Source organism: Fringilla coelebs (genome assembly GCF_963513975.1).
Source record: "Fringilla coelebs genome assembly, chromosome: 5".
Classification (NCBI taxonomy): Eukaryota; Metazoa; Chordata; class Aves; order Passeriformes; family Fringillidae; genus Fringilla; species Fringilla coelebs.
The window spans coordinates 13,437,941-13,450,178 of record NC_140033.1 but is presented as its reverse complement, the minus strand read 5'-3'; the positions used below and the strand labels follow the sequence as shown (position 1 = coordinate 13,450,178).

The window sequence follows — 12,238 nt, the reverse complement described above, 5'->3', positions numbered from 1 at the left end:
ATAATTACTAAATTAGTTGCCACCTAGTATTTTCAAAAAAATGATAATCAAACTGTAATTTAGTTTGTTGTGAGATGCCTTGAAAATAAGTAAGTACTTTTTCTTTCTTTGGTATTAATATTTCAGGTTGGAAAAATATCCAAAAACAAAAAGAAAAAACTGAAGAAAAAACAGAAGAGGCAAGCTGAGCTGCTAGAAAAACGCCTGCAGGAAATAGAGGAACTAGAGCGGGAAGCTGAAAGGAAAAAAATAGAAGAAAATGTAACCTCAGCTGTACCATCAAATGAACAAGAAGATGAGTACCACCCAGAGGTGAAACTAAAAACAGCTGATATTGAAGAGGTAGTAGATGAAGAACCTGGAAATGATGATGGTTAGTATTACTTGTTTTTATTGCCCCTGAGTTTACTGTTTGAGAGCAGAAAGTAACTGTGCAGTGTTGCGTCTGGTGCAGTGAACAGAATCTCCAAGCATTAAGTTCATTTTCTCCTGTAGGTATAATTGTAACTACAAAACCAGAAAAGGTGAAAGAAAAATTAGACTTAATACAGAAGTGAAGAAAGCCTTCAATAGCAGTGTATAGCTATAAACAGTTCAAAAAAGCACGTAGAAAATTGAACAGAACAGTCACCATGCCACGTTAAGTGCAATAACTGAGTATCCTGGTGAAGTAGAAGGAGGATAAAATGCATTTTTCTATATTATGATTATTGTAGTTGGAGTCATCATTGCTTTCCTTTTTCTTCTTACAGTGTTTGTTGTAATGATCTATCAGGTAACAAAGATTGCAATTTCTTCACTAAAATTTTTGATATGTGTTGTTAAAATTCCTTGTTAAAATAGTAGTTATGGTCCAGCTCCATTCTGGCTTCCTTGATTTTCTTGTCAGCTCTTCAGTCCTGATAAAGATGTAACTACTGAGACTGTAGTTCAGTTTGGTTTGGTTTTGTTCTGCTCTTACAGAGAGTTTTCTTACTTCTGTGGTGACTCCATTGACATAGGTTGAATTCTAGATTTTTAAAAGCTTACTTTCAAGGCCTGAATCATCTTCCCTTCATAACATTATTCTCTTCTGGATTGTTTCCTCCTGAACCACTTCCCATTTTTTATTTTTTCAACAATCTTACTAGTCCATCCTTTTGCCTGTAATTTAGATTTTAAGCTTTGCATATTTCAGTGATACTCAGTGTTCCCTGTGTGATATGTCAGAAGTCAGGTGGTTACTGAAGAGTTAAAAATGATGAATGCCTAATTTGTCTGGTTTATTGATGTGTGATGTAATGTTTTGCTTGCCAAAACTTTTCAGGTGAAGCAGAAGATCAGGATGAAAAAGAAGACACAGAGAAGGAAAACACTGAAAAAGATGATGATGTTGAGCAGGAACTTGTCAACACTGACTCTACAGACCCTAAGTGGATAGAATCCCCCAAAACAAATGGCCATATTGTGAACGGCCCATTCCTATTGGAACAACAGATTGAAGATGAAGAAGAAGAAGAGGAAGAATGTCCAAATCCAGAGGAGTATAATCTTGATGATCCAAATGCAAAAAGTGATTACTCTTATAGCAGCTCCTATGAACAGTTTAACGGTGAATTGCCAAATGGACGTCATAAAATTCCAGAGTCCCAGTTCTCGGAATTTTCAGCGTCGGTGTTCTCTGGGGCTCTGGAGTCTGTAGCCTGTGGCTCTGCTGTGTCTGAAGGATCAACTGTAACTGAAAGGGAGGAGAGCAGCCCATCTCATGACAGGAGCAGAACGGTTTCAGCTTCCAGCACTGGGGATTTGCCAAAAAGTAAGTGTCCCTCTTAATGGCTTTTGTCTAGTAGCATGGCTGTGTATTGTATTAAATAAAAGAGGCAGGTAAATGGAATACAAAGGCAGTGGTTAGGTTAAGAAAAGATTGTTTAAGTGAATTGGATGTTTTTTCTTGCAGAACTGTGATTCATGGGTTATTTTCCACTCTAGAAGTTGCTTTTAAAGGGTATTAGATAAATTATTGTAGAATAAACATTTGCATTGACAAGTCAGTCTACACGTGAAAGAGAAAAGGAAATCTATAGTTGCAAATAAACAGCATTCCTGTAGTTTAAAGGTAGAAGATGAGCATGAGATCATGTAACCTGATGTCCTTAGATAATAAGTCAGTAATGTACCATTTTTTAAGCCCAGTAACCTTGAATGTTGGCTTAAAAAGTATTTTTAAATAGAAAAATATTCTTAAATGGACAAATGAAATGGTAATCTGTTGTAACTGAAATGTGTTCCACTGCTTGGTACTCAAAATTGTTTTAGAAGAATTGTAGCAAGTTTGAACTTCTCTAGTGGCAGCTTCTCTCTGTTACTTCTTGTCACATCTTTTTTCAGTCATATTGAAAAATTCTGTACTATGCTGTGTTTTCATTCATTAATTGTTCTTTCTGTGTTCAGACAGTGACTGTCTTAACCTTTTATTAATACTCAACAGGCTACGTTGCCAACCCTCAACTCATTATGGTGTTTCTGTATTCAGCATGGGTTTGGGCATTTAAATTCTGGCCATCAGTCCAGAACTTTGGCCTGTAAATCCATTTGAAGACATGGAAGGTGAAATCTTGGTGTCATTGCAAAGAGCTGGATTTTTGCCATTGAATTAAATAGCTTCAGGATATTACACATAGGTCTTATTTATAGTGCCAGTGGTTAAATGATAAATATATGGGTTTCAGCTTTAATAAAGAAAATACTGAGAGCCTAAATTTGGAAGTGGATAGAAGAAAATGGAGCTTAGGGAGAAGATCACCAAGCCTGCCATCAGCCTTGTCACAGATGAATTAGAGCTGCATTGAAAAATGCAGTCAAGTGTATTTCTTGGTTTAAGACTTTAGAAGAGCAATTCACACAGTTTGTTACAGGATCTGACAGGTAAGGTAAGAAATATGAAATAAAATACAGCTCGGTAGAACTGCATTTCTGGAAGATCCAGACAAATAAGGCTTTTAGTCCATCTCCTTACACTCTGAAGTGCCTGAAACAATACAGAGGAGATTCCTAGATGCCTGGTAGTTTCTTCTTTTGTTTTGCCAGCTGTATATAGGCAGAAAGACCCCACTGCTGTTTTCTTGTGGTGGTGTGTAAAATCCTCACGTCTTCAGAGATTAAAGCTGCTTTTGTCCTCATGGAAACAGGTTAGCTCCATGGCTGGAGAAACAAACCTACTTTGTTCCTCCTTGATGTTATCCCATCAGTTCACACACCTTTCTTGCAAAGAAAGAAGACAGACTGTAAATTCAGTGATAATTGACTTTTTTTGAAGAAAGAGGAAAAGCTGAACGTTACAGATATTAATGGCATCAATAATAACATCGAGTATAACAGTAGTAAAACAGATGAAGGTTATTTAGAAAGAAACATGCAGGAATTAGAGGCTGTTTAATATTTTTAAATGGTGCTGCATATTTTTTCACTATATCTTTATTCTCCTTGTTTTGTACTGAAGTAGACTTTTATTTGTTCCTCTTTCTCTAGGCATTGCTACGCATTGTTAAGTGCATGGTCTCATCTTAATTTTTTGGGGATTCTTGCCTTATTCCGTGCACAAACCAATTTGCGTTTAGTGGATGAGCAGTTTTTGTCTTTTTCAAGTTTTCTCTGCGTGACCAAATGCCCTGAAGATAGATCTGTAATTTCCTCACGACTCTCCTCCTCCTCTTTCCAGTGTTTGAATGTTTGCTAAGTACATTGTCATGCAGAGATTGTGTGAATTAAGGTGATATTTCTTAGTTTTTATGGAACTAGGACACAGAAGTGTTCACTAATTCTGTGCAGAGGCTAAGCTTATTTGGATGCTTTTTTGTGCTTACCTTCTAGAAAATACACTTATTCTGACTTCACTTTCAGTTGTAAATGATCTTTGTCAAATACAGAATCCAAGAAGAGACAGGATTTAAGCATCGTAAGTTTTTAGAAAAACACAAAAGTGTAGGCACTTCCCTATTGCCTGCTCAGGTCCCTCTCTTAGGAAGAGGTTGAAGAAAGCTGTTGCATAATGCCATATTCAAATGTCTTGGTCATGGGGCTTTTTTCCCCCCTTCATTTGACTTTATTTACCACAGTCCTTCAACAACACGTGTGGGAAGGATTTATCCAGGATTGTCTTTCTTTTCTTTTTTTTTTTTTTTTTTTTTTTTTTTTTTTTTTTTTCAGAGACTGCTGAACTGAGAAAGGTCCTGTTGTTTCTTCAGTAATGCATGTGATTGTGATAAAAAAATTGCACTGTACTATGCAGCACATTTTTAAGGGAAGACTTTAGTATTAAGCTTACTAGTCTTACTAGTTTCTATCTTTTGAGTGTTTTACTTCTGTCCTTATGTTGATGCTCTCTATGAACTTGAGTCTTGGACTCCATTCCAGCTTTTCTAGAGGGCTGTTTGTTGAGGTCACTGCTCCCTCTGCCTTTTGCTGTTTACTCCTGTATTTTCATTCCCTCTCTGCTCCAGTGGACCCCTGCCACTCTCTTTTCTGGTTGGCTGATACTCAGTGCTCTGATGACCCATTCAGGCTTCCTGTGCCAGCAGTTGAAGATCTCCATCTGAGTTCAGTCACTCCTAATTCACCATTAGACATGCAGCATTTTTTGTCCTTGTCCCATGTCTGGTGTATTTCCCCTTCCAAGGCTTTCACCAGTTTATCAGGTCACTGCAGTCACCAGTGCCTTTTGGATCTCGTTCCTCTTTCTTATCTTCTTCCCTTCAGTTTCCAATTTACACCTTGCAGCCTTGGGACAAGGAAACAGAGACCAGTCCTGTGTTCCCCTGTGATTTGTGATACCTGCTTCTGTCTTCTACTTTTAAGTCATCTGCTTTCTTCCCAGTTTAGGACCTAGCAGGTGGAATGTCAAGACAGAGAAAAGCAGCACCTCTACTGGTGGTGTTAAGGTTTCAGTGTCCCAAGAGCCTCTAAAGATTGCAAGATTAATCAAAGTTCTGCCTTTTTAGTCTGTTTCATAATTGATGCAAATAAGACCTTCAGAGAACTTTAAGTGCTGAATTATTTGTGAAAAGGATGACAGCCCTGTAGGCTCTCAAATTAGCCAGGTTTTGGTGAGTCTTTTATCCCTTGGGATAGGTTTAGCAAAAAAAAAAAGAAAAAAAAGGAAGATTTCAGCCAGATTTTATTTACTGTAGCCAGGCATGGAAATGCAGGATTTATTTTCTCAACCAGACTGTTCCAAGAACATATCTTTCATGTGTGTAGTGGGTGAGTTCTTGGAGTCTTAAGTTTTCACATTTTCTGTCTGAATCTGTTCTGGGAAGCATACACTGGTTTTGCTTAGAAGCTCCTCTGGCTATTGTAGTAATAGTCATTTGGCAGCTAAAAAATGCAAGAAATTTGCACTTGAAATGTATAAGGATATTTAGAAATCAGGGGAAGAAATCCTATTTATGTTGCTTTAATTTCTTGTAACATTGAGCAAATTATTTTCATGTCTTCAGTCTATGACAACGCTGAACAAAGTATCAAGGCAAAACTGCTTAGAGATAATGAACAGTAGGCTTAACATTCTAACTATTCTGCATTTTGCTTGTGTTAGCAAAAACTCGTGCTGCTGACTTACTGGTGAATCCACTGGACCCAAGAAATGCAGATAAAATTAGAGTTAAAATTGCTGACCTGGGGAATGCCTGCTGGGTGGTAAGTGTAACTACATCATTTTGGCTGTTCACTATTTAGAACAGGTCTTTTTATAGTCCTCGTTTTCCCATTAATGTGGTTCTTTCTATTTTAGCACAAACACTTCACAGAAGACATCCAGACGAGACAGTACAGATCCATAGAGGTTTTAATAGGAGCAGGTTACAGTACACCTGCTGATATCTGGAGTACAGCATGTATGGTAAGAACAATGCAATGTGTATTTTACAAGGGTAAAGCTCCTAAAACAGTTGTTTATTTAGTGAGGAAACCTGATGGGGATGTTTTTGATGTTTTGACACAAATATATTATCATAAATGATGCTGTATCAGATAGCTGCTGATGATTTCTTCCCTTTCTTTCAATTTCTCAAGCCTTCTTAAGCAAAAGGAAATATTTTGGAGAGCACATGTAATTTTCATGTGATGCATTTTAAACTTGTAGTCAGAAACACGCAAGTTTGGAGAAGAAATATATGTCTATTCTGAAATGTAACAAATTCTAACAAAATCTAACAAAAATGTAACTGACAAAGTACAACTGTTTGTTTCATTCCAGTCTTAGAACCTGGGCTACTGTTAGCTGTGATTGCATTCCCTTTTCTTGTGTAAAGCAGCAAAATAGGGAAATAGTTTAAATTGATGCCAAGTGCAGTGAAAACATGGATTGGATTAGGCTTGGTTCTAAACTTTCAAGAGAAGGAATTCAGTTTATTGGCATAAAATATGTGGTAACACTCTGCAGGATTAGTTTTAACACAACTGAAATTACAGCTTTTTAAGGGTCTTTGTAGAACAGAAAAAGTGAAAACTTAATCAAGCACCTTTCTGAAACATCTTAATATCTCTTTGAGGATGAACAAGCTGCATGCATCTCCTCATTTAAGATAGTATGTATATCCAGAAAAACACATTTAGAAATACCTTTGCCTATTTTAAAAGTGAAAATTTAATAAAATCTTTATATTTTACAAATACATGTCTGATAAGAGTAAGTGTGTGAGGAGGAGGAGGAGGAGAAGACTCAAATACTAGACACAGTTTGCAGGCGTGGGTGATAATAAGAATTACACAGCTCAGAGGGAGAGGAGGAGGAGGATTGAAAGGAACATAAAATCCTACAGATGTTATAAGTTCAGCAAGCCATGTGTTGGAAGTAGCTAACCCATAAGTGAAATTAAAGTATGTCTGCTCTGGAGTTTAATACTAGCTTTTTCTTTAGTACACAGCAAACCCATCCATTTCCAAAATTACTCTTCTGTTTGGGGACAAAGTGGAGAATTTTTCTATTACATTGGAAAAAAGCATATAAAATATTCCACAGTTTGTTCTTTAATTCCTTAAGTTATTCTTCTCTTAACTGACTACAAAGTCATTTTAGAGACTTGTTTCTTTTACCTAGTATTTTGTAAACCTCAGTTGAACTTGATAACCTTCTATTTTATTGGATGCCCTGCATTCATCTTTAAGTTGTAGCTGTCACTGCTAATTTTATAGTCTTTTGTAGTCTTCTAGTCTTGTAGCTAAAGACATAAAGGAGGCTGAGGTCTACCTAGAACTGTATTCAAAGATAGTGGGGTACTAAATAGCAATATCACCTCTAAGGAATATAATACTCTTGCAATACTTGGGGTTGCCCAGCCTATTACAACTTCTCCTCTGTGTTATATAAGTGTTACTGCTTTCTTCAAACTCAGGGAAAGGAAAAGGCCTAAGGCATCACTGCCACTGGAGGTGCCTTAACTCAGATTCACAATTATGTATGAAATTTCATTATTTTAAAGAGAAAAATGTACTTCTGCTTTTTTGTTATGTAAGCCTTGCAGATAGTGAAGCATTTGAGGCAGAAGTGCTGTAATTCTGTCTTCTGTCACAGTCTTTAGGTTTTTGCCCTTAAGAAATACAGTAGAAATTTTATAACATTACAGCACTTACATACAATTGTTGAATACAATCATTGAATACAATTGTCGTCGTGGTATGGTTGTGTAAAACATAGAGAGCAGCCTCTGAAGCTCATAGAAAAAATTCATCATTTAAAAACCCCTAGAATCTGGTTGCATTGCTGTGTGGCTGAGAAAATGGGTCAGAGCATTGGGGATGCTGATCCTGTATCAGATGGAAAACAGCTCTGAGGTAGGGATTGCCTTGAAGGCCTAAATACCTCTTTCTGCAGAGGACTTGCAATAGAGATTAACAGCCAGGAAAGCATTCCTGATGTGGAACTGCAAGCTCCCAAAGTTATTTAGGCTGTCTTTGGAAATTATGATGTGAACCTCTACAGTCCTAAGGCAGTCAAGAACTGTGAAGTGCCAAAGTGTTTTAATGCCTCTACAGCTCTACTTGTTTTCTCAAGTTTGGTTTCCTTGTTGTACCTAGATTTGGTTCAGAAAATGCCGTTCTAGGATATCTTGCTCTTGTTTCATATGTAATTCACTCTGTTCCATGTTTACTGTGTTTTCAAAGGGATTGTCTGCTGGAGCAGGTGGTGCTTATTTTCAGCCAAAATGCAGCTTAGATACCCTGTTAGCCTTGGTGTCCAGGACTCCCAAAGGAGAGCAGAGGCAACTTTACTTGTACAAGTCCTGAGTCACTAAGGGCATTTTTGGAAGCAGTACTGTGCAAAATGAGTGGTCCAGCAGTATTTCCATTACTTTTCCTTGGCAAGTTTCCATCCATCCATACTTTACCTAATGTAACAGCACCAAGAACACATGAACACTGTTTAGCTTGCAAAGTAGAAGACTTTCTCCATGTATTTTGTATCCACTACTGTGTCAGATATTCTAGCTCACGTCTCCATTTAAAAAACAGTAAAAAAAGGCCTTTCTTGGAACTTAGTGTTTGTAGGGTTTAATTTGGCTGTCATGGAACAAGTTGAAAAGTACAGTGGTGTGAAACAGGTCCTGGAAAATGTGTATGTAAAATGTGTGTGTATTTACGTGCTCACAAATCTTTGTGTCCTGGTATATATGAAGGATGACTTGGAATGCTTGGTACCAGGATTCACTTGGGGTCTTAACTTGGTCTTGTGCTTTATAGATCTCCATTTGAGCCCAAGGTTTTCACTGCCTTTTGCTTGCTAATGAAATAATTTGCTCACTGAGGATACCACTAACCATGCTACTGGTTCTTGCATTGGCTTGTATTTATGGCATAAAGTGTGTTAAGCACAGAAGATTGTGTTTTATCTCAGCAGCAGTAGAATGGCTTTTTCCATCATACCATTTGCCAGTCTATTTTACACAGTCTTTAATAATAAGGATGAAGTTTTTAAACAAGGCCTCTGATAAACAGGCCCTGAGCATGCAAAGCACCTGTGTTCCTGTGTGCACAGCAACCTCCAGAATATCCCCTTATGAATCCTCTGGGACATGGTACATTGTGTCTGAATGGAGAGCATTCCTTACCTGGCCTCAGTTCGTTTGGGATGGCTTCCTCTAGCCAGGAGTGTGATGGTTTTGATGCAGCTTCCAGGAAGGAAAAGTTCTGTTTTATTTGTATTGACTTTAGTGTGGGACTAGCCAGTTTCTGATCAGGATTTCTTGTGCTGGGAGTGTATGTAATCAGAGCCATGTAAGGGCTCTACCCAAACAGCAGAAGAGGGCAAAATAACTCAGTGCTAATAATCTTGCAGTGCTGTTTCTTTGGTGTTATGTCAGTGAATAAGTAGATTGCAAGCCAGCAGCCTGTGAGCTGAATCTTCTAATTTTAGATAGTTTGGCATGGCCCAGTTCTTGTGCCCCAGACTTCTTTGAATCAGGTTTAAAGGATGAGTGTGAATATCCTCAGACCAGTACCAGTCCTCTGCTCAGGTGATCTGAGTTGCAGAGTTGCTCAGAAAAAAACAAAGGAAGGAAGGGAAGAAAGAGCATGATGCATATCTTTGGAGGCTTCTAATCAGTGCATGCATGAAGTGCTGTGAAAGGGGCTGGATGTCAGTGGGCTTTTGCAGACCAAGGTGGAGTTGTTTGCTTGGTCAGTGCTTGGCAAAGAATTCCACAAAGTGGAACTTAAATTTTTCTCTCTAGACTTTGGTGATCTTGGTTGGAATGATGCTGTCATTTGCTGGACATGCATAAGTGTGGTTAAGGAAATTGTACAGTGCTTTTATTTTTCTTTTAACAATGTGGCCTGCTTATGTGGAATACTCAGCTGCTCTCATGGAGAGCTAGACACTGGGAATCTCTCCACATTTACTAAATTCTATAAGATGTTCCCTTCCTGTACTAAGCCCTAATTAAATTCTGCCAGCAGGGAGGTGCATCTCTCATTTTCATCCAAAAAAGGGAATAGATTTGGAGGCAGCAGTACTTTTGACAGGATTGAAAACCTTCTTGATGATTTAGTTGTATTGGTTTGAACTTCCGCATTAACAGTATTGAACGGGTTGCTTTCTTTAGAGCAGAAACTGAACAGACTCTGAGTGATTTAGCATTTCCTAAATCCCAGAAAACACAGAACACAGTACTCCACTGCTGCTGCCAAGAAATCCTGGCAAGATAAGGGAGTTAGTACTGGCAGACAGCATCCTTTTGTATTGCTTCTGGAAATGACTGCAAGCACCATGATTCCACTGCTGCTTTTCCTTCTTCCAATCTCCTTGGATTGGAGACAGGAAAAGCACCTGAAGTGATGAATCTCATCATCTGACTTTGGTTTGAGCTGCTGGGAAGAGATGACTGTGTCACAGGCTGGGACATGAACAAGGCTTTTTAAGTTTTTAACACTTTTCTGAGGTGTCTTTTGTGGAGAGTTGTGATTCCTGCAATATCCTCTCTTTGTAATAAGAGCTAGCATACAGATGACAGCTATAGATCAGCAGGAAGTCAGAGAAGGTGAAAATTGTACTTGGTATTTTATCTACCCAAAGAGAATACAGATGATGAAAGAAAACACTACGAGGTGTGATGGAAAGGGGACAGGCAAAGAGCTTTCAAAACAAAGGACGTGCTACTACAAGGCAAGCAAATTTACAGCAGTGGGGTTTATTCCTGGCCATTTCTGTTCATGTGAGAGAACTCAGAGGAACAGAATGGAGAATGAACAGGATATCGTAAGTTATGTTAAAATTAAACCCACATGTAAGTGCTTGTGGGTGCATTGCAGGCTTGTGCCCCCAGTTTATTTCTTTGTATGCTGTTCTCTGGTGTGGAGTGCAGAGGTAACTGTCCTTAACCAGGCTTCACTGTTGTAAGCAGGGAAAATGATCATGTCTCCATGGGTTCATGAGTATCATCATGTCAGTATGTGTGAGTGGCACATACCAAAGGTGTGATGACAAGCTTCAGTCTGCACAGAAGCAGTATTTTGAGGAAAAATTGAAAATCAGAAATGTGGTTTCAAGGGGAGAAAAGGCTGAAGTTGCTATGCATGTATTTTTCAGTAGGCAGATACAGTACAGAATGCTGTTATTACTCGCTGTACACCCTTTTTGAAGGTGGTGGGTGGACAACCTGAAACACTCAAAAGAAAATGATTTCCCCGAGGAGCTGACTTTCCAAAACCACCACTCAGTATGCATGATTCCAAGATCGGAGTACAGCAAATAAAACAACCCTGTTTCCTTTCCAAGCATCCCATGCAAGTCTCTGGTTTGTATATGTGGCCTTTTTACCAAGCACTAACCAAACAAAATGCCTTTCATACTTGTCCCATTGCCTGGCTCTTCACAGGGGGATGTCCATGGGAGAACAAACTGTCAGCTGGTGTGTGTATCTCAGAAGGCTCTCTGATCTTCTTTCCATGCTCCCACTGACCTCTGGAATAGTCTTAAAACCAAGCCTGCTTTTAAAAACAGGCAGTTACAGTCTTTGCATTCACATCTCTTCATTTCAGCTGGGTAGGAGAAGCTCTGGCCAAGAGCTGCATCTCATCTGTCAAAATAATAATTCTGGCCTATAGCTTGTTGTTCTTTTTCAGCTGGGGCTTCAATTCAGGGAGGCTGATGCAGTCCAAGTGAATTGTTCTTCCAGTCCTCTCCCAGAGAGCTTTCCCTAGGCATGCATCCATTTTTCAATCACCAGATTGAGTACACAGCTGTCACACAGTGAAAATGTAGCTATTTCCAATTGTGTGTTTAGCTATGGGTCCATTATATAGTGATGCCACCAGTTCTGTGCTGTGCTAGGTTCACATACAATCGTGTGGCAGGAAAGAAATAGAGCCTCTTCAGAGCCTATAAAACAGCAGTGTAGCCATTTATATGAAAGGTTCACCATCTGCAGATGGAGAAAAGCAGTCTAGACTGGTTTTCTGTGAGAACCTTAGGAAAGTGATAAGTAGAAATTGCCAGAACACTCAGTAAAGATGGATGATTGCCTGTGGCATTCTGTGCCATATGTTGAGTGTGATGTATCTAATTTTTTATCTCCATATAATAAATGAAATGCTGACTTGTCTTGAGGTAAATGTCAACATTAAGTAAAAAAATCATGGTATTTTAAAGTTGGAGCTTCTGTCAAGAAACTTGTTTTTAGAAATTATTATTTTCAAAGGGAAAGTAAGTAAATATAGTTAGTCTGTATTTGTAGCATCATGGAAATTTTAGACAAATTTAGGTTTA

General features: G+C 38.5%; 1 protein-coding gene across 11 annotated transcripts in view; it reads left to right on the top strand.

The window, feature by feature from the left end:
- SRPK2 (SRSF protein kinase 2) overlaps nt 1–12,238 on the top strand; it is a 127,617-nt gene that overhangs the window by 103,247 nt on the left and 12,132 nt on the right. For all 11 annotated transcript variants that reach the window (XR_014616182.1, XM_084206445.1, XM_084206444.1 and 8 more), the window contains 4 exons: nt 127–373; nt 1,307–1,795; nt 5,573–5,673; nt 5,768–5,875. Coding sequence is in view for 10 of the 11 variants with exons in the window: in XM_084206445.1 (XP_084062571.1) it covers nt 127–373; nt 1,307–1,795; nt 5,573–5,673; nt 5,768–5,875 (945 nt within the window). In the remaining variant the exon portion in view is untranslated. The remainder of the gene's footprint in view (nt 1–126; nt 374–1,306; nt 1,796–5,572; nt 5,674–5,767; nt 5,876–12,238) is intronic.